A 20824-nucleotide genomic window follows, 5' to 3' on the forward strand; every position below is an offset into this window, starting at 1 on the left:
GTGTGCGATTGAGTGTTAGCACAAAAAAATTAATGCTTTAGGAGAGTAACGAATATATTGTAGGACAAGTAGATACACATGATTTCACTTAGTGAATTTGAGACAGGTCACGAACAAGGCACTGTGATTTAAACATTGAGCAACGGCGAACGGTAATAATGTGAACTCTTAAGTGGAACCTTAATAGGTCCATGAGTGGAACAGTTAAGCGAAAAAAAAATAAACAAGAGAAAATGTATTTGCAAGTCGTTTAGGCTATGCTTAACTTTATAATAGTTCCATGGTACGCAGCAAGAAAGATACCCAGTCACAATACTCCCGTACCATCTGTTTGTATAATTTAATTAACAGCATGGGCTCCCGCTAGCTTAACATAGTATTACCGTTTACTCTTGCATTAACAAGAGCAGCGGAAATCTGCTCAATCGTCAATGTGGTCGGAGTGCCCGCCCGATGTGGACTGAGTGCCCGCCCCCTCCATGTGGGCGGAGTGCCGGCCCCCTCCATGTGGACTGAGTGCCCGCCCCCTCCATGTGGGCTCCGTCTGCGGGCTGCAGTCAGGGGTAGGCTACTTGAGTTGGAGAGACGCGTTTGGGGGATAACGCACCAACGCCAATACGCTTCCCCCCCCCCAGGACTGAGTGGGAGAAGACGGGAGCAATTGAGACGCCGTCCACGCAGCCGGACCAGACCCGGAGACGGACCCTTTTTACCCCATAAGAGGAAGAACTTGTATTGTCTTTTGTTTTACCTTTTTTCCCACGTGAGGTGAACGAATTAAAACCGTTGACTCGCAACCCTGTTTGGAGCGTCTCCTTTGAAAATCCCAGCCGCCGACAATCGGGGTTGGCACAATATACACGCACACACCATAAGTATACCATATAGATCCACACACACCGTAGATAGCCTACACCCCGTATAGATACACACTATAAAGATAAACACACAAAAAAGACACACGCCAAAGATTAACTTAATATAGATACATACTATATAGATCCCGACACACACACACACACACACACACAGGGGCGGCCTTCCCTACAGGCGGGTTAGGCGGCCGCCTAGGGCGCCATCTAGAGGGGGAGCGCAAAATAATGCGCCCGAAAAAAAAAAAAAAATTTCCCTCCTGGCGCATATTTTTGCGCCCCTTCCATATCTCCAACCAATATTTTGACATTTAAAAAAATAAATCTAACATTAGGGTAAAATGAGCCAAAAATCGAAAACGGAAGGGGAACCTACCTCCTTGGTTTCGTCAGAACATGCTAGTACTATAAGGCGTTTGGTTAGAGTGTTTTCAAGAATCGAGAATCAAGAACGAAATCAAGAAAATGAAGAGGCAAAAGCCATCCGGGGCGCAATTTTTTCCTCCGTGGATTTTATTCTTGAATTAATGTTTGTTCATCGTTGCGATCGTTGTTGTGTTTATGTGAAAGAAATGCAGTTACAGGGCAAAACAGTTTTTCAAGGTTGCAATTCAGTTTTCGTGGGGAATTAACGAACTATTATGATTATTTTATTTAATTTATTTATTTATTTATTAATTTTTTTGCGGAGGGGGGGGGAGCGCCAGGAGTGAAGCTCGCCTAGAGCGCCAAATGTGCTGGGGCCGCCCTGCACACACACACACACACACACACACACACACACACACACACACACACACACACACACACACACACACACACATTGTGGCATCCCGGTTACGATAGAGACTGTTCGTCACGGCTAGTAGGGGTCGATTGAAACACTTTTCAGTTAAACGTCTTTTTCAAAGATTACGTTACGTATACAAATAATTTCAACATGTGATCAACCACTCACATGTGTGTTATCTTAGTTGCAAGTGTAATTTAATACATATGTTGAATGATCGAGCTGTTTTTTAACTTTGAAAGTAACTTGACATCTGTTTCAAACACCCCGCCTAGTCGGGACGTTTGAAACACACATGCGGGACGAATGAAACAGCATATTTTAAAAATAAACTATTGAACTTACTCTTGTTTTTTGCAATATACCGGACAACATAGTAGTGTACTCGTCATTGCTAAAATTTCACATAATTCCGCATAATATACATAGGTTAAAATATATTTTTGGCCCGTGCGTAATTGTGCGTAATTGTCAAGATGCACATTTCGATTAAAACTCACCTTTCTTCTTTTGGACGACTAAATTTGCATTAAATTTACTTATTTCCCTGTCCTAAGTCATGTTTAGGGATACACAGTTGAACATCCTTTTATTTATTTTAAACAAAAACGACCACGTCAACCGGATAACATGACTCCTATTGCGTTTGAAACAAGTGTTTCTGTCGTCCCTACAGCGACACTTAAACCTTTTTTACCTCTAAACTTCAAAACTCTGACATTGCACACTTTAACACAGGTTTAAGTACTAATTCATCTGTTGTATAGTCATATTATTATGGCATGAAACAAAAAACAACTATTTATTACAAAAAAACTACCGCAGGAAGGATTTTAGTTTGCGCTCTCGAAAACAGGTTTGGGGGATAACATTTGAACGGTGGGACGTCATTACACGAAATTTCGTGGGGTTGGTCAGTCTTGCGTGCTGAACGTAGTGACGTAATTTGACGTGAAAGCCTTGCGTGGTTTTCGAGGAAATCTCTGTGTTTCAATCGTCCCGTGTTTCAATCGACCCGGCTCTCCTACCACACTCGGGATGCGGGTTTAAGCCGTAGTCGGCGTTTATTCAAAAGAATAGGCAAAAGCACACGGTATATATCACTGGGCTAGGGTCTCCGAGAGCCTCGTAGCCGGGGTCGTGTCGATGGCCTCCTCCTCATAGGTCCGACTGTCTCTGCCCTGGAGTGAGTCCTCGGCTCTCCTTTAAGATGTCCACCCGCTCCTTCCCTTCCTCCGGCCAGGTGTTCCCCGTCTGGCTGATGAGGGTGAGGAATGAAGTGCTCTCTCTGCCTCCGGCTAGTGGATGGCGGCGGTGCACGCCCACCACCCCTCGCCCCCGGATCCCCCTGGTAGGGAGCGGGTTGTCACAACACACACACACACACACACACACACACACACACACACACACACACACACACACACACACACACACACACACACACACACACACACACACACACACACAGTCGTCCAAAAGAAGAAAGGTGAGTTTTAATCGAAATGTGCATCTTGACAATTACGCACAATTACGCACGGGCCAAAAATATATTTTAACCTATGTATATTATATATTTATTTTTTATTCCACAGATGATATTCGGGGCTAATTAAATAACATCCGAGGCTTTAGCCCCGGAAAAAACTGCATTGAGGCCAATGCGCTACACTGGTCTGTCTCCGGACTGCTGGTCTGACGCTCCTCTGGTCTGACGCTCCACTGGTCTGACGAGCCACCACTGGTCATACGCTCCATTCATGTTCTGACTCCAGAACGATGATCTGACGCTCCGCTGGTCTGACCCTCCGCTCCGCGAGACTGAGTTAATTGAGGATTCTTGCCTTCCGGACTGCCTGCTTAAGTTTTGTTTCGGTGAAATGATCTCAGTCACTCACTGTGGTACAGTGGTGAAGGTGGTCTGATGTTGGATATTCGACAGATTTTCGAATATTCATTTCGGCTTAATCAGCAGTTCCTGCTGTGCTTTCACTCAGTCTTAACAGAAAACAATACGACACCCATTTGCTCCTAATGCTTGGTTTTTACCTAGGGAAAATTATTCAATTAATTTCCTATGGAAAACGGCTTTTTGCAGCTTCCGAGTTATGGGACCAAGACACCCCAGACCAATGCAGACCTGTCCTGCTATGTGGTACTAACAAGACGCACCTCACCAAAAATTCATATTTTGCATTTCCAATTTTAATTGAATTTTTTAAAAATCCCATTCATTTTATGGAAAATTGCTTTTTGCTCAATAGCTTCCGAGTTATGGGACCAAGACACCCCAGACTAATGTAAATCTGTTCTGCTAAATATCACTAATAAGACACACAACACTATATGACTTGCAGGCCATTTTCCCAAAATTGCAAGGCGCCACTGTCCATGCACATAACTCCTGTCTTGGCCCAACTTCACTGGTTGCCTATCAAATTTGGAATGGATTTTCAAGTTTTGCTTTTTGTTTTTAAAGCCCTTAATAGGTTTGAACCCAATTATTTAAGCAATCTACTAAGTCCTTACTGTCATTCTAGGCCTCTTAGATCTTCCTGGGGTGTCTGGGTCCCATAACTCTGAAGCTATTGAGCAAAAATCCGTTTTCCATAGGAAATGAATGAAATTCTTCAAAAAATAATAATCAAATAGGGGGTGCAAAATATGAATTTTTAGTGTGGTTTGTCTTGTTAGTACCACATAGCAGGAGAGGTCTGCATTGGTCTGGGGTGTCTGGGTCCCATAACTCAGAAGCTATTGAACAAAAATCCTTGGCCTTCACTCACACTTCAAACGAGTCAGTAAAGGTTAATGTTAACTATTACTGTGCTGCCCTCGCACTGACAGCTAGAGAACAACCTTCAAATCCTCCAATGAATCCAAAACGCTTGACTTTTTTGTAACATTTACTGAAGTCTCCATGGGATTTGTACATTCATTTTGTAAAACTGCAACACACTACACAAATAGAAAGGGAAAATAATTTTACATAGCAGGACTATTGCAGGAATTAGCCTTATACAGAATAATTAACTATAGCAGTTCAAATAATCAGGTACTTACAGATCAATAGTGTATAGGCACAAACGATTAGCTACTTCCCGGTAACATGTGCTCAGCTGCATGAACCAAGACCAACTGACCATTATAAAGAATCACCAATATCATCAATATGATCAATATGCATCTGCATAACCAAATGTGTTCAAATGAAGTCAGCACATTCAAGTAGACTCTTAAAGCAAACTTTAATGCCTTGACAGCAGCACTATGGGAGAAATAACCATTACTTTTATATTAACTATGAGTATTATCAGGCCTATATATATATATATATATATATATATATATATATCAGGCATATACAGTAATGGTACGGCCACACCAACCGCGTTACTCGCGTTGGATAACGCGAGTAACGCCCCTAACCTGACGCTTGATCAGTGTGTGGTGGTTCAACGCTTCCAACGTGTCAACGCGCCAACGCAGCTAGATGAGTCCATGTCCATGCAAGTGAACGGAGTGTTCCCTCTTCGTCATAACTATGTTACTATTTCCACCCAGAATAAAGAAAGATGTCGGCCGTATGCTTCTGTGCAAGCGTCACTATTCTCTGCCAGTGACGTCGGGTCAAGCTCCACGCTGATTGGCTATCGCGGCTAAGCGTCACGCGTAGATGAAAGTTCAATTTTCAAAGTCGCGCGATGAAAGTTCAATTTTTTGAACTCCGGGCGTTGGTGCGTTGGGCACGTTACTGGGTTTACGAGCGTAATTACGTGCGTCTGCCGCGTCTAACGCCCCAAACCCGGCGCTTCAACGCGTGTTACGCGTCTACGCGCCTATACCAATGGTTCCTTATGCAAAAATGCAGATTTTCGACGCCCCAAACGCGAGTAACGCGTTTGGTGTGGCCGTACCTTAATGGTGGAAAGCAGAAAGAACCACCTCTGGACTCAGAGCTGGGCCTCATACTGAGCCATGCAGTCCGGGGCTAAGGCGTATTGACGTCCTCCCATCGTCTAGATTGACTGCAGGTGATGCAACATGCTTAAAGGAATGTATGGCTGACCGTCCTTATCAATAAGGCAAATCTGAGCATGTACCGAGGGCGGTCATATGATATGCAACGCAGCTCAGTTTGAAAGGATAAGAAAGACCGGGATCGGATGACCCGGCAGTGTCTTTGCAAACCTCACTCAGCATTGTTGTTTCTCGTTTGCGGGTAGCAATAAAGTCTCTGTCATTACTTGATCCGGACTCCCCGATTCCTCATGTTATTAGTTAGTTGAAGTGATAGAATTCGGTTATAATTTCTACCACAGCACAATTATTGTTTATCCGAATTTCTAATTGCTTGTTTGAGTATGAACCAAACCCCCCCACCTTTAAGGTGTGAGAGGTAAAGGTTGTGTTGATCTGGGCTCCTCAACGCCCCAACAGCCAGCAGCCCCAGATGCCCTGGAGGAGAAGTCCTGTACGACCCGCACCGTGGGGCTGGGACCCGGTGGGCAGGGGGTTGACGGCCCCCTCTACCCTGTGCGTCTCACACACCTGAACCTCAGTGCTGGTGGACGGGACTGATGATCAGAGGCCCATCGCCAGGTCTGTCACTGGGCCGGAAGAAGGGGAGGATGTTGGTTCCTTTATACTTGCTGAACCACAAGTCGTTGAAGCAGCAGCCGCTGAAGCAGTACATCAGGGTCCTGGAGTCCACGTCGTAGAAGGAGACACAGCCCCCGTCGTAGTCCACAGACACCCCCACCTTCTGGGGCAGCTGCCCCAGGTGGAGGGGCACGGGGGGGCTGGCGTTGGCCTGGTACTGCCCATGGTAGAGACCCAGGGTCCAGACGCCCTGCTCAGGCAGAAGGTTGATACAGGGACCCTTCCTCTTGATGGACTCTCTGACCACCCCCACCTCCCATCCCGTCTGATTCCTCACCTCCACCTGGAAGTAGAAACGCCCCGATGAGAAGCCCTTCTTGGCCAGAACACAGTGGTGGGAGTCAAACCTCTTGGGGTTTTTGAGGAGAGGGTCTTGGGTCAGCGGCCCTCCGTCCTTCACTCTTTTCTTATATAGGGAGAGGACTAAGCTTGGGTGGGCGGTGTCAGCATCCAGGTCCACCTCCACCCAGTGGTGCTGCTGGGCCTTCAGCTCGTCCTCCTCCACAGCCAGGACCCTCTTCATCTCCTTGCCCAGAGTCTCCTCCACGCTCTGCACCAACGCCTTCACCTCCGCCGCCCACAGCGGCTGCTGCCGGACGGCGCCCCCGGTGGGGCCCCCGGGAGCCGGGGGGGCGGGGAGGGGCCCAGGGGAGGAGGAGGAGCCGTCGAGGAGGAGGAGGAGATCCTTCGTCTGGCAGAGCTCCTCCATCTCCTTGCTCTTCTGTTGGAGCTCTGCTAGCTCCAAGTGGAGCTTTCCGAGATGATGTGTAGCCTTCTCCTCCTCTGACTTCTGCCTCTCCTTCATCACTTCGACCATCTGCTCCATGTGGGCCTGAGCATACGTAACAAGATCTTTAAGAGCCGCCACGCTCTCCTGCGTGTCCAGCTCCACCTCCCTCCTCCTGTCCTCCACACACTTCTTTGCGTCTTGAATCTCAGAGGCTTTATGTTTCACCTGCTCCTTCATCTGGAGCGCCCTGACTCCTAGACCAGTCCTCCTCTCTGCGGCCTCCTCCTCCAGGGAGACGGTCTGGTGGGTCAGGTGTTCCTCCTTCATACACAGGACGCACACGCACACCTGTTCCTCCCTGCAGAACACCTCCAGCACCTTGTTGTGCTTCTGGCACACGCGGCCGGCCAGGTTCTGCAGCGGCTCCTCCAGCTGGTGCCTCATGAGGCCGGGCACCCTGCGGTGCGGCTCCAGGTGGCGGCGGCAATAGGACACCAGACACACCATGCAGGTCTTCAGGGCCCTGAGCTTGGAGCCACGGCAGACGTCGCAAGGCACCTGCCCCGGCCGAGCCACGGAGCCCTCCTCCTCTCGTGTGCTGATGAAGAGCTCCACGATGTCCCGCAGGCCGGTGTTCACCCTGATCTCCGAGGGTCTGCAGGGCTGCCGGCAGCACGGGCAGCGCGGCGCTGTCTGGTCGGTCCAGAACCGGTTGATGCAGGCCTTGCAGAAGTTATGACCACATGGCGTGGAAACGGGATCAGTGAAGACCAGGAAACAGATGGGACACTGGAGCTGGTCCTCAGACACATTCGTTGGGGAGGACATGACTTGAGGAGAAGGGAGACCTGGGGAGAAGGGGTGAGGAAGGAGGACAGGGGAGATACGTCAACAAGGCAGCATATCCTCAGGCTAATGATCTCCTCAAGAAACCGACCCTTGACACCACCGACATCCAGAACTACAGACGGTATCTCTTCTCTCATTCCTTTCTAAAACACTGGATCGTGCCATCTCTGATCAACTGTTCTCCTATCTCTCACACAACAATCTACTTGACCCTCTTCAGTCCGGCTTCAAGTCCGCACACTCAACTGAGAGAGCTCTCCTCGCAGTGAATGAGTCACTCCGTGCTGCCAGAGCCCCGTCCCTCTCATCGGTTCACTTCCTCCTCAACCTGTCCATGGCTTTCGACACCGTGAACCACCAGTTCCTTCCTCCTCGCCACTCTGATGCTAAGCTAAAAGGAGCATTTGAGTCATTTCAATGGTTAAGATGGTTTATTTGTTTCTAAGAGCTAATTTTTTTTAATTGTCTGTCCTTAGCTCTTACGGTGTTCCAGAAAGGTAAGGACTCATGTACAAAATAAGAAACGAATGGCTGTACATTAATAAACTCTTTGGCTGGGTTCGCTACAACCCTAATCAGTCTGGCTTCAAGATCGCACACTCCACTGAGACAGCTCTCCTTGTGGTGACTGAGTCACTCCATGCTGCCAGAGCCTCGTCCCTCTCATCGGTACTCATTCTCCTCGACCTGTCCGTAGCATTCGAAACCGGAACCACCAGATCCCCCATGCCACTCTCGCCAAACTCTCATCACCCTGAATTAGACCCCGAAGCCATTTGTTTTGAGAATAATGGCTGGCTGATGAAGTTATTGGCTGGCTAGCCGGCTCAGCCAAAACCTAAATGGCTGCTGCAGCCGCCAAATTTTTAATGGCTACAAATGGCTGAAATTTTTCGTCTGTATGTCTCTATGTGATAGGGCTTTGACTTTTGCCCAAAAATCATATTCGAAGTTCGTATGATTATTAATGTTAATATTCGAATATTTATTAATAATATTTTGACCATTAAATGCCTTCAGTAAGTCCTGGATTGGGTTTCGCAAGGTTTGTTTACCGGCGTTGCTATGGTTACCGGTCTTGCGTGTTCCAACGGTTTATTAGGTTTCTAATAAATCACTGTCTAATCAATACTTCATTCACATTCAGAGTCGAAGCCCTACTATATGATAGAATTATTACTTGATGCAAATAATTCTAGCTGGCTCAGCCAAAGTTTATCAGATGGCGGCTTATTTTGGCTTATACAATTATTGGCTGGCGGCGGCTGAATTTCGAAATGGCGGCGCCTGGCGGCGGCTTCGGGGTCTGCCCTGAATGCAGCACGCATCTCAGAATGTCTGGCAGACGTCAGCACTTAGAACGAATACCCATCGCCTGAAGCTTAACTTCAACAAGACTGAGCTTCTCCTTATGCCCAGGAAAGACTGCCCTCCCATGGACCTACTGGTCATTGTCGAGGACATTGCGGTTTCTCCATCACCAACCCCGAGAATCCTCTGTGTGGTACTGGACAATCAGTTGTGCTGCACTGCGACCATCACTGTATTGGCCGGATCCTGCAGATTTTCACTCTACATTAACATCTTCAGGATCGGGCCCTTCCTCATGAGGCAAGCCTCGACTACTGCAACTTGCTCCTAGCTGGACTCCCTGCCTCCGCGAGCAAACCTTTGCAGCGTATCCAGAATGCAGCAGCACGCCTCGTGTTCAACCTACCAAAATGTGATTCTGCAGTGGGAGCATTATTTGATAGAGGCAAATTATCTATCCACATACTGTACCCCTGAAATCTTCAATAAAGACATTATAAACCAGCATGTATTTCAGATACTCAGCCTTTAACGTAAATTTCGAAGCATACCTCTTAAGGTTTAATTTCTGGGACTTATTATTGTTTTATTAAAAGGTTTTTCAACCTGACAGCCTGCTGAAAACCTCTGGCAACTTCTGATAACCACCAGCTGAAGGAAACGTTCTTAATGGAAAACCAGCTGTGAACCTTTGGAAGACTTGGAAAAATAAAAGAAAGAAGATCTTTCAAAAGGAATTTAGTTGGACATTGTATCCTCTGAACCATTTTTGAGTTTAGGCAAACATTGAGGCAGAAAAGACTGGAGAAGGACACCTAGCCTTAGTAAAAGAAAAAAACGAACCAACCTCTACAGGAAATGCTTGTTTCTTGAGGAACCCTGACGCTCCACTGGTCTGACCACTGGTCTGATGCTCCTCTGGTCTGACGTGCGACTGGTCTGACACGCGACTGGTCTGACGCGTGACTGGTCTGACTGCTGGTCTGACGCTCCGGACCGCTGGTCAAAGTTAATTGAGGAACCCTTCCTTCTTGACCGTCGGTTTGAGTTTCGTTTCCGTGAAGTGATCTCGGTCACGTTGTCCGTTGTTACATTCAATTATATTCATCTTTATTGTCATTGTGCAGAGTACAAATACAGTACCATTCATCTATTCAGTGAGTCACTGGCTCTTTAAGGGCGGGTTGTTTACCCCTCTCCTCTCCTCTCTCATCTCATCTCCTCCTCTTTCCTCTCCCCCCTCCTCTTTCTCCTTTCCCCTCTCCCCCCTCTCCTCTCCTCTCTCCTAAAACAAGAATAAATGTGCAGAAGTAGAAAGTGCAAAAAATATGTATGCAGGGAAATAATATACAACAATAATAGTATACAAGCCAATATTGATACACTATATGAAACCCAACCTGGCTGTTTGATACGGTGTTATGTTGTGGTGGGTTGTGGGTAAGGCCTGGTGCTCCACCCTGACCTCTGTCCTCCTTTGCCGCCGCCTACCTTTGAGGGAGGTATAATGAAGTTGAATGGCTCGGGAGACAAAGGAGTTCTTCAGTCTGTTGGTTTTGAGGAGCATCCTGTCGCTGAACGAGCTCTTCTGGTTGCTGATGACAGTGTGCAGAGGATGGCTGACGTTGTCCAGAATAGCCAGTAGTTTGGATGTTCTCCTCTCTGCTGCTGTCACCAGAGAGTCCAGCTCCAATCTGAACTGGTCCAGGACGTGGTCTGGACATCCCATAGTCTTTCACCAGCTCTTTGGATTTCGACGTGCTGAGCTGCAGGTGGTTTGTGTGGCACCAAATTTGAAAGTCCCTCACAAGGCTCCAGTACTACTCGTCACTGTCACCCTTTATGCATCTCACAATGGCAATGTCATCAGCATGTTTTCATGTTGGTGGTCAACAGTCAAGAGGGGTCTGTGCTGCACCCCTTACAAGACCTCCGCCCATGGAGAGGGTGTTAACATGTTTTTATAACATGGCCCTCTTTGATATAAGAAAGGTGTCCCTCAAGGCTCTGTACTGGAGTCCCTTCTGTTCTCCCTATTTACCAGATCTCTGGGCTCTGTAATCAAATCACATCGTTCTTCCTATCACTGCTACGCTGGCGACACTCAGCTATTCCTCTGCTTCCCCTCCTCTGACAACACCCTGATTTCAACAAGCATCTCCGAATGTCAGGCAGACGTCAGCACTTGGAACGACTAACCATTACCTGAAGCTAAACCACAACAAGACTGAGCTCCTCCTTATGCCAGGGAAAGACTGCCCTCACATGGACTGCCCCACTGGTCATTGTCGAGGACATTGCAGTATCTCCACCAGAGGATGATCATGAAGGTCACAACTCTTCTCTGTTTTGGCACCGCAATGGTGGAACGAGCTCCCTGCCGATGTCAGGATCAGAGATTCTCTCACCAGCCTCTGCATGAGACTCAAGACTCACTTGTTTAGAGTTGTTTAGAGAGCACCTAGAATCTGCATAGCCTCCCCCTCACCACTATTACGCACTTATTGTATGTTGTACATATTTGCACTTAAAAATATTACTTAGCACATTGTAGATTCTTATCATATCTATCTTTGCTGCAATTGGGGAATGGGTTAACCTAACAACCCAACAAACTGACAACCTGCTGAAAACATCTAGCAAACTTCTGACAAACATCAGCTGAAGGAACAGTCCTTGATGGAAAACCAGCTGAGAACCTTAAGACTCTGAAAAATAAAATAAGGAAGATCTTTCAAGAGTTCAGGCAGACATTGAGTCAGAAAAGCCCAGAGAAGGACACCTAGCCTTAGTAAAAGAAGAAAAACGAACAAACCTGTCCAGAAGAAGTTCGCTTCTTGAGGAACCCTGACGCTCCACTGGTCTGACCGCTGGTCTGACGCTATGGACCGCTGTTGACACTCCGCTGGTCTGACACTCCGCTGGTCTGACACTGCGCTGGTCTGAGTCCGGACCGCTGGTCTGAGGTTGTTGAGGAATCCTGCATTCCGGACCGTCGGTTTGAGTTTCGTTTCCGTGAAGTGATCTCGGTCACGTAGTCCGTGATTACATTCGATTAGATTCAACTTTATTGTCATTGTGCAGAGTACAAGTACAGAGACAACGAAATGTAGTTGGCGATCTAACCAGAAGTGCAAAGGAACAATTAAAGTGTAGTATGAACATGAATTCTCACATAGTGCAATATAAGTTTAGAAGTAAACAGGTGTAGTAAGATAACAGAGAATGCAGGTAGGTAGTACGATATGTACAATATATACAGACAATTTATATACACACATACAGTACAGTATAGTGCAGCATATGTGGGTGTATGGGTAGTAACAGTATGTACAGTATGGTATAAAAAATAGGCTGGAATAATGCAGGGGGTTTGAACAGTGAAGTAGTGCAACACTAGCCTGGTCCTACCAGACTCTCGTACTTCATTTCATTTGCACAGAGTCTGGACCCACTCAATTGACTAACGTTAACTCACTTGAAGGCTGGTTAGGGTTAGTCTGTTGAAGTTTAAAACTATTGGATCTGCCCAGTGCCACTCTGGATCTGCCATAACCGATCGCTAACGTTTGGCCGGGAATCACTTTGCGCGCAGGCTGTAAACAAACCAAACACCGTGCGTGAAGATGTCCGACAACGAGAGCTGACTAACGTCACTGTTCTCAGCCACTCCCTCTGTTCGCTGATTGGACGCACAAAATTTGGATGGAGAATACCCAGGAATATATCACAAATCCAGATGTAGTACTGAATGGAAATTAAAATTGAGCGAAAGGACTTAGGCAGGCGGAGAGTATTTCCCACCTCCAGATTCTGGAGCAACCTCGAACTGTGGCCGGGCCCCTCCTGTTACCGGGCCCCTGTGCTGCAGGAGGATCTAGGGGGCCCTCCTGGCCCCTGGCCATTGGCCTAGAGGACGAGAGGTCTTTGCACATACCCTAAGGTACCATCAGCCTCCTTCCTCCAGCATGGCCTTCAATCACACCTTCAAACGAGTCAGTAAAGGTTAATGTTAACTATTACTGTGCTGCCCTCGCACTGACAGCTAGAGAATAACCTTCAATCCTCCAATAAATCCAAAACGCTTGACTTTTTTTATAACGTTTACTGAAATCTTCATGGGATTTGAACATTCCTTTTGTAAAACTGCAACACAATACAGAAATATATAGGAAAATCATAGCTGCATAGCTGGACCATTGCAGGAATTAGCCTTATACAGAATAATTAACTATAGCAGTTCAAACAATCAGTACAGGTACTAACAGACTAATAGTGTCAAGGCACAAACAATTAGCTACTTCCCGGTACCATATGCTCAGCTGCATGAACCAAGACCAACTGAACCATTATAAAGAATCATCAATATCAATATGCGCCTGCATTACCAAATGTGTCCACATGGCGACAGCACATTCAAGTAGACTCATAAAACAAACTTTGAAAGACATGCCTTAAAGAGAGCAGCACAATTTCTCATTTCTTCTCATTGACTTGATGATTGGGCATGTTTCTGTGTTTGTTTGAGTATGAACCAAACCCCCCCCACCTTTAAAGGTGTGAGAGGTAAAGGTTGTGTTGATCTGGGATCCCTAACGCCCCAACAGCCAGCAGCCCCTGATGCCCTGTGCTGTGTTCCACTATCCATACTATCCATACTTACTAGCCTACGTTTGAGTACGAAGGGCGTTCCAATTCAGATCGGGCGAAAATAAGTGTACTGAAGGACCCTGATGGTGTAGTCAAAACGGTCAAATCGCGCAGTGTGGATCGATGTACACTTTTCGTACTCAACGGCAGCCATCTTAGCTAGGTAGTGGAAGAGGGCGGAGCCAGGCTGAGCCAAAGTCTGCGCATTTTCCACATAGCCTGCATTAATACAGTCATTTTGTAGTTTTTATAGCTTTTATAGCTTTTTATAGCTGCTAGGCGGAAAGAGTTCACCGTTCAAAGCGGGATGTTTATTGCGGGGGAAGAGCAGTGGCGGCAGTCGTGATCGTAATTTCCGGTTAGTGACCACGGAGTATTCGATTTGGAACAACACTGACATCTGAAAATAAGCACACTTAGTGAGTGCGGATAGTGTACTTCGTTTAAGTGTAGTCATGGAAGTATGAATATTGGAACACAGCACTGGAGGAGAAGTCCTGTACGACCCACACCGTGGGGATGGGACCCGCTGGGCAGGGGCTTGACGGCCCCCTCTACCCTGTGCGTCTCACACACCTGAACCTCAGCGCTGTTGAACGGGACTGATGGTCAGAAAGCCATCGGCAGGTCTGTCACTGGGCCGGAAGAAGGGGAGGATGTTGGTTCTGTTGTAGTAGTAGTAGGGGAGCTTGCTGAACCGTGAGGCGTTGAAGCAGCAGCCGCTGAAGCAGTACATCAGGGTCCTGGAGTCCACGTCGTAGAAGGAGACGCAGCCCCCTTCGTAGTCCACAGACACCCCCACCTCCTGGGGCCGGTGCCCCAGGAGGTGGGAGGGCGCGGGGTGGCCGGTGTTGACCCTGTACTGCCCATCGTAGAGACCCAGGGTCCAGACGCCCTGCTCGGGCCCGAGGTTCATACAGGGACCCTTCCTCTGGATGGACTCTCTGACCACGCCCACCTCCCATCCCGTCTGACGCCTCACTTCCACCTGGAAGTAGAAACGCCCCGATGAGAAGCCCTTCTTGGCCAGAACCCAGAGGTGGAAGTCAAACCTCTTGGGGTTTTTGGGGAGAGGGTCTTGTGTCAGCGGCCCTCCGTCCTTCACTCCTTTCTTATCTTGGGAGAGGACCAAGCCGGGGTGGGCGGTGTCAGCGTCCAGGTCCACCTCCACCCAGTGGTGCTGCTGGGCCTTCAGCTTGTCCTCCTCCCCAGCCAGGACCCTCTGCATCTCCCTGGTCAGAGTCTCCTCCATCCTCTGCACCAACGCCTTCACCTCCGCTGCCCACAGCGGCTGCTGCCGGACGGCGCCCCCGGTGGGGCCCCCGGGAGCTAGGGGGGCGGGGAGGGGCCCAGGGGAGGAGGAGGAGCCGTCGAGGAGGAGGAGGGGATCCTTGGTCTGGCAGAGCTCCTCCATCTCCTTGCTTTTCTGGTGGATCTCTGCTAGCTCCAAGTGGAGCTTTCTGAGATGATGTGTAGACTTTGCCTCCTCTGACTTCTGCCTCTCCTTCCTCACTCCGAGCATCTGCTCCATGTGAGCCTGAGCATACGTAACAAGACCTTTAAGAGCCGCCACGCTCTCCTGCGTGTCCGTCTCCACCTCCCTCCTCCTGTCCTCCACACACTTCTTTGCGTCTTGAATCTCAGAGGCTTTATGTTTCACCTGCTCCTTCATCTGGAGCGCCCTGACTCCTAGACCAGTCCTCCTCTCTGCGGCCTCCTCCTCCAGGGAGACGGTCTGGTGGGTCAGGTGTTCCTCCTTCATACACAGGACGCACACGCACACCTGTTCCTCCCTGCAGAACACCTCCAGCACCTTGTTGTGCTTCTGGCACACGCGGCCGGCCAGGTTCTGCAGCGGCTCCTCCAGCTGGTGCCTCATGAGGCCGGGCACCCTGCGGTGCGGCTCCAGGTGGCGGCGGCAGTAGGACACCAGACACACCATGCAGGTCTTCAGGGCCCTGAGCTTGGAGCCACGGCAGACCTCGCAAGGCACCTGCCCCGGCCGGGCGACGGAGCCCTCCTCCTCTCGTGTGCTGATGAAGAGCTCCACGATGTACCGCAGGCCGGTGTTCACCCTGATCTCCGAGGGTCTGCAGGGCTGCCGGCAGCACGGGCAGCGCGGCGCCGTCTGGTCGGTCCAGAAGCGGTTGATGCAGGCCTTGCAGAAGTTATGACCACATGGCGTGGAGACGGGCTCAGTGAAGACCTGGAGACAGATGGGACACTGGAGCTGGTCCTCAGACACACCCGTGGGGGAAGACATGACTGGAGTAGAAGGGGTGAGGGAGGAGGACAGGGGAGATATGTCAACAAGGCAGCATATCCTCAGGCTAATGCTCTACAGGTACTGGAGATGAATCAACTTTCTTCACCAGTAGAAGAGAGTCAAGAGACACCTTACAATCAACCTTTTGTTAGTAAACCACTTTTCAACCGATTGAATGTAAATGTAAATGTAAATGGACTGCATTTATATAGCGCTTTTCTAACCATTGGCCACTCAAAGCGCTTTACAATATTGCCTCACATTCACCATTCACGCACACATTCACGCACCGACGGCGGAGTCACCCATGCAAGGCGACAGCCAGCTCGTCGGGAGCTAACAGTCAGGGTTAGGTGCCTTGCTCAAGGACACCTCGACACTCAGCTAGGAGGTGCCGGGGATCGAACCAACAACCTTCAGGTTACCAGCCAATCCGCTCTACCTCCTGAGCTACTGCCGCCCGCAATCTGCTTTGAATGCTAGCCATTGCAGTAAGAACAGAGGTCAAAAGTCTGAGAGGAAAATTCATTGCCCCCACCCCTCCTCACTCCTTCAGAACGTCTCGATCAACATCCTGCCATTCCTTACCACCCTCATCAACTCCTCCCTCACTCCAGGCCTTTTATCAGGGTCCTTCAGGGCTACCAGAATCAAGCCGCACCTCCAACATCCAGAACTACAGACCGATATCTCTTCTCTCATTCATTTCTAAAACACTTGAATGTGCAACCTCTAACCAACTGTCCTCCTATCTCTCACACAACAATCTGCTTGACTCTCAGCAGTCCGGCTTCACGGCCGCACACTCGACTGAGACAGCTCTTCTCGTGGTGAATGAGCCACTCCATGCTCCCAGAGCCTTGTCTCTCCCATCGGTATACATTGTCCTCAACCTCTCCGCGGCGTTTGACACAGTGAACCACCAACCAAGTGCTCTGCGTCTCCTGCCTCGACTACTGCAACTATATTGTTGTTTCACCTTCGTCTGACAAATGTACTTATTGTATGTCGCTTGGTATAAAAGCATCTGCTTAACTTCCTAAATGTCAATGTAAATAAATTTTGGGCAGCACTGGGCAGAGGAGGTCACCTGGGTCGAGGGTGATTTAATTGATTCAGGCGTCGGGGTTCGCCGGCTTTGTCTGAAGTATGTTGAAGCAAGACAAAGTAGAAAACTAAAAACTAAAACTACAACTGGGTGTGCATCAATGTAGAGCCGATGGCATGGACACCATTAGTTTGTAAACAATTTCCCTTGTTTGGGTTTATTTGTTTATTTGGATTTGTTGGGATGAAAAGGGGACAAATGTGAGGAATACGAAAATATGTATAGCATGAAATTGTTGATCATTTTGACAGTAGGTCGATACTGTTTATTTACTTTCTATTTTCTTATTGCTTTATTCAAAGGTTTTTCAACCTGACAACCTGTTGAAAACATCTGGCAAACTTCTGACAAACACCAGGGCCCTGTACCACGAAGCTCGCTTAGAGGGTTAGCGAGGTATGTTGAGCTCCAAGCCTGGGTTAGTTGTACCACGAAAGTCGATCTCTTTTAGCGTCGCTGTATCACCATGGTGACTTATGCTCGCAACCAAACCTGGTCGGGAGCAGTTTTTCGGCTTAGTCTAGCCGGAGATCAGCTACTTAAATCAGCGTGCGCAGCTTCCTAGCCCCTCCTCTGACAATGGCGTCACCATTTGTGGGTGTTCCCGTGGACCCCGGCGCACTTCTCGTACAGGCGTCTCTCCGGAGACAGAGGGTTTTACGGGACAGAACCGATCCCTTGGCATTGTCTGAAGATATTCAGATTTCAGACCTTATTGTCATTGTGCAAACAACGAAATTGGGGTTCTTCATGAGAGATACAGATTCTCATCAGAGGGTGTTCGTTATTTGATCGTCCTTTTGGACCTTATGTAGACAATGATTACTGTTGCGCATTGTGTCTCCGTGACAGTGTGCTAGAGTGGAGGTAGCGCGTCAGTCTTGAATTTCTGCGTGGGGGGGTCGACTCCCAAGTGATGCAAATTTATGTGAAGCTTAAAAAGTCCTAATTCTCATGCATATGGAATACTTATTCACTAAAGCTTATGGAATTATATTTTTGTGCTTATTTCGAACTTGAACCCATATTTTCAAGGCCGTGCTGGCACCACATCTATGGGGGTAAAATGCATGATGATAGACCGGCGAAATTGAACCCCAGTCGCTGGCGTTCGGGTCTTACACCAATCCATTACGCTAGAGCCGCTACCTCTCGGGAGTCGAAAACATGTCATACATTTCTTAAATTGGGTGTATTTAAAGTGAATTCCCTAAATGATAGAATAAGGCAGGATGGACGTTGCTTATGCATTTTTAAATCATCATCATTCTATTTGGATTAATGGCGAACAATTCTGCATTTGGCATAGTTATTTTACAGACAATATGCAGAATATTTTCACTTCTACGCATAAAGACTGCTTGATCTATCGTAAAGGTGAGAAAAATGACGCAAAAAACGCCCCTTTCACGTGAACGCGCACTGAACCTAAAGCGGAAAACCTGGTTCAACTAATTGAATCTAAAGTGAGCTTCGTGGTACCATTTAACTCTGATTGCGAGTTGCGGCTCTGTCGAGCCAGGTTTTCCCAAGAAAGCCTGGGTATGTTCAGCGAGCTTCGTGGTATAGGGCACAGCTGAAGGAACAGCCCTTACTGGAAAACCAGCTGTGACCCTTTGTCCAACCTATATATAGAGGTAGGAGGGCATAGGTAAGACAGGCACTGGGAAGGGTCATGTTTTTTTACCAAATGTACCAGAGAGACAAAGGAGATGAGGCAGCAAGTTCACACTGTTGCACCTTTGTTTTGTTTGCTTGTGTAGTGAACCTCAGTAGGGGTTGTGAATGCAACCCCATCTTAGCTCCTCCCCCTGCACCCAGGTGCAAGGTAAAAAGGCCAAGATGGCTGAACTCAGCCTCTGTTGGTTACCTCCTAGGGTGGTGAGTAGGGTCCCCGTTTTTTAACAGTTTTGATTTCCCATTTGAACTTTTATTAATTAGTGTCTCTTGTTTTTTAGGATCCCCTTCTGCTGTTTTGCACGGATTTAGTTTTGTTTTAGCTGTGCTGTTCTGTTTTGGTTTGGTTCTGTTTTGGTTTTGGTTCTGTTTTGCTATTTTGTTTTGATTGCTTTAGTTCAGTTTGTTTTTGTGTTATTTCCCCTTTTTCTGTGTCAATTGTTTGACCATTGGGTTGCTGGGTTACATAACCCCTTTTTGCTGTTTGGTTTGGTTTTGCTCCAGTTATCTTTATTTAGTTATTGTTATTATTATTATTGTACTAAAAGAAACGGTTAGTATATATATTGTCTCTGCCTCTTTAGTTCTTGAACCTGTGTCCTTATTATTTCTGTAATATCATAGTTTAATTTTCTTTGTTCTATATTTCCTGGGGTGTAATTCCCCTGGTGGCGTTGTCGGCCCCTCTTTAGTTATTTTCCACCTCCCCTCGTTAATATTGACTTTTACACTGTGCCCCGCCACACTTGCAACACCGGAAAATAAACCTCCAGAAACTCAAACTCTTTGCCCACACTGCGCAAGATTCGTCCCCCTGGTGCCTCAGCGGCTATTTTGATTACGTTGCTTAGTTTAATTTCTTTATATTCCAGTTATGTTTCTTTGAGGACAATTCGCAGCTACAAAGATCTTTCAAGAGTTTAGGCAGACATTGAGACAGAAAAGCCCGGAGAAGGACACCTAGCCTTAGTAAAAGAAATAAACGAACCAACCTGTCTAGGAGAAGCTTGTTTCTTGAGGAACCCTGACGCTCCACTGGTCCGACCACTGGTCTGACGCTCCACTGGTCTGACCCTCCAATGGTCTGATGCTGGACTAGTCGGAATGCTGGTCTGACGCTCCGCTGGTCTGACCCCGGACCGCTTGCCTGAGGTCCTTGAGGAACCCTCCCTTCCGGACCGTCGGTTTGAGTTTTGTTTCCGTGAAGTGATCTCGGTCACGTAGTCCGTGTTTACATTAGATAAGATTCAACTTTATTGTCATTGTGCAGAGTACAAGTACAGAGACAATGAAATGTAGTATGTGCAGTATGAACATAAATTCTCATATAGTGCAATATAAGTTAGAAATTAAACAGGTGCGGTAAGATAACAGAGAATGCAGGTAGTACGATACATACTAAAATATATACACATATACACGTAGGCCAACCTCCTTAACAAGTGGGCCGAAAAGGAAAGCCACTGGGGGTTCATGGGCCACACAGAGTAAAACTATGTGAATGAATCGCTACAAATAAATCGTACTTAAAGAAGTGTTAACTTACTATATATATAGTACTGCTACATGGAATAAACTTGTCAGACGCATTCCTTCCTTCACTTTTAATAGTACCATTATAAAAGATTTTGTTCTCACATTTTGGACACGTATTTAGAATTCAACAATGTTGTTTGAATCATCACAAAACAGAACTACTGTACATATGAGATGTTTTGAGCCACTGAGTCAGTGAGAAAGATTGCACTGCCTTGTTTGCCTAGTTTGGCTCATCCTGAGACACTCATGCAGCTTCTTATAGGTCATGGAGCAACGTGCCCTTGTTCTGATGGCATTCATATGAGAAAAGCTAGACTCACACTTATCGGTTGAGCCAAACATTGTCAGAATAAGTGATGCCAGTTCCTGG

At 47.6% G+C, this 20824-nt stretch overlaps 1 protein-coding gene across 4 annotated transcripts; it reads right to left on the reverse strand.

Annotated features, from left to right (window-relative positions):
- Window positions 1-1363: 1363 nt before the first annotated feature.
- LOC115528758 (E3 ubiquitin-protein ligase TRIM7-like) lies at window positions 1364-19986 on the reverse strand. Of its 4 annotated transcripts, XM_030337057.1 has the most exons (4): window positions 19908-19966; window positions 14523-16129; window positions 6214-6295; window positions 1364-3010 (listed from the first exon to the last, which is right to left on the reverse strand). In XM_030337057.1, the coding sequence occupies exons 2-3, from the start codon at window positions 16125-16127 to the stop codon at window positions 6221-6223; spliced, it is 1680 nt and encodes a 559-aa protein (XP_030192917.1). In that variant the 5' UTR covers window positions 16128-16129; window positions 19908-19966; the 3' UTR covers window positions 1364-3010; window positions 6214-6220. The 4 variants fall into 4 exon arrangements, with proteins under 4 accessions (XP_030192917.1, XP_030192919.1, XP_030192916.1 ...); XM_030337059.1 differs by lacking the exon at window positions 14523-16129 and having other exon boundaries at window positions 6214-7902; window positions 19908-19986; XM_030337056.1 differs by lacking the exon at window positions 1364-3010 and having other exon boundaries at window positions 5575-6295.
- Between the last annotated feature and the right edge of the window lie 838 nt (window positions 19987-20824).

This window comes from Gadus morhua, chromosome 16 (genome assembly GCF_902167405.1).
Source record: "Gadus morhua chromosome 16, gadMor3.0, whole genome shotgun sequence".
In the NCBI taxonomy this organism is placed as follows: domain Eukaryota; kingdom Metazoa; phylum Chordata; class Actinopteri; order Gadiformes; family Gadidae; genus Gadus; species Gadus morhua.

Coding starts and splice junctions, on each gene's coding strand:
- LOC115528758 (XM_030337057.1), bottom strand. CDS start 16,127: ATGTCTTCCCCCACGGGTGTGTCTGAGGACCAGCTCCAGTGTCCCATC. Junction 6,296..14,522: donor ACTACTACAACAGAACCAAC/ATCCTCCCCTTC, acceptor AAAGGAACCAAC/ATCCTCCCCTTCTTCCGGCC.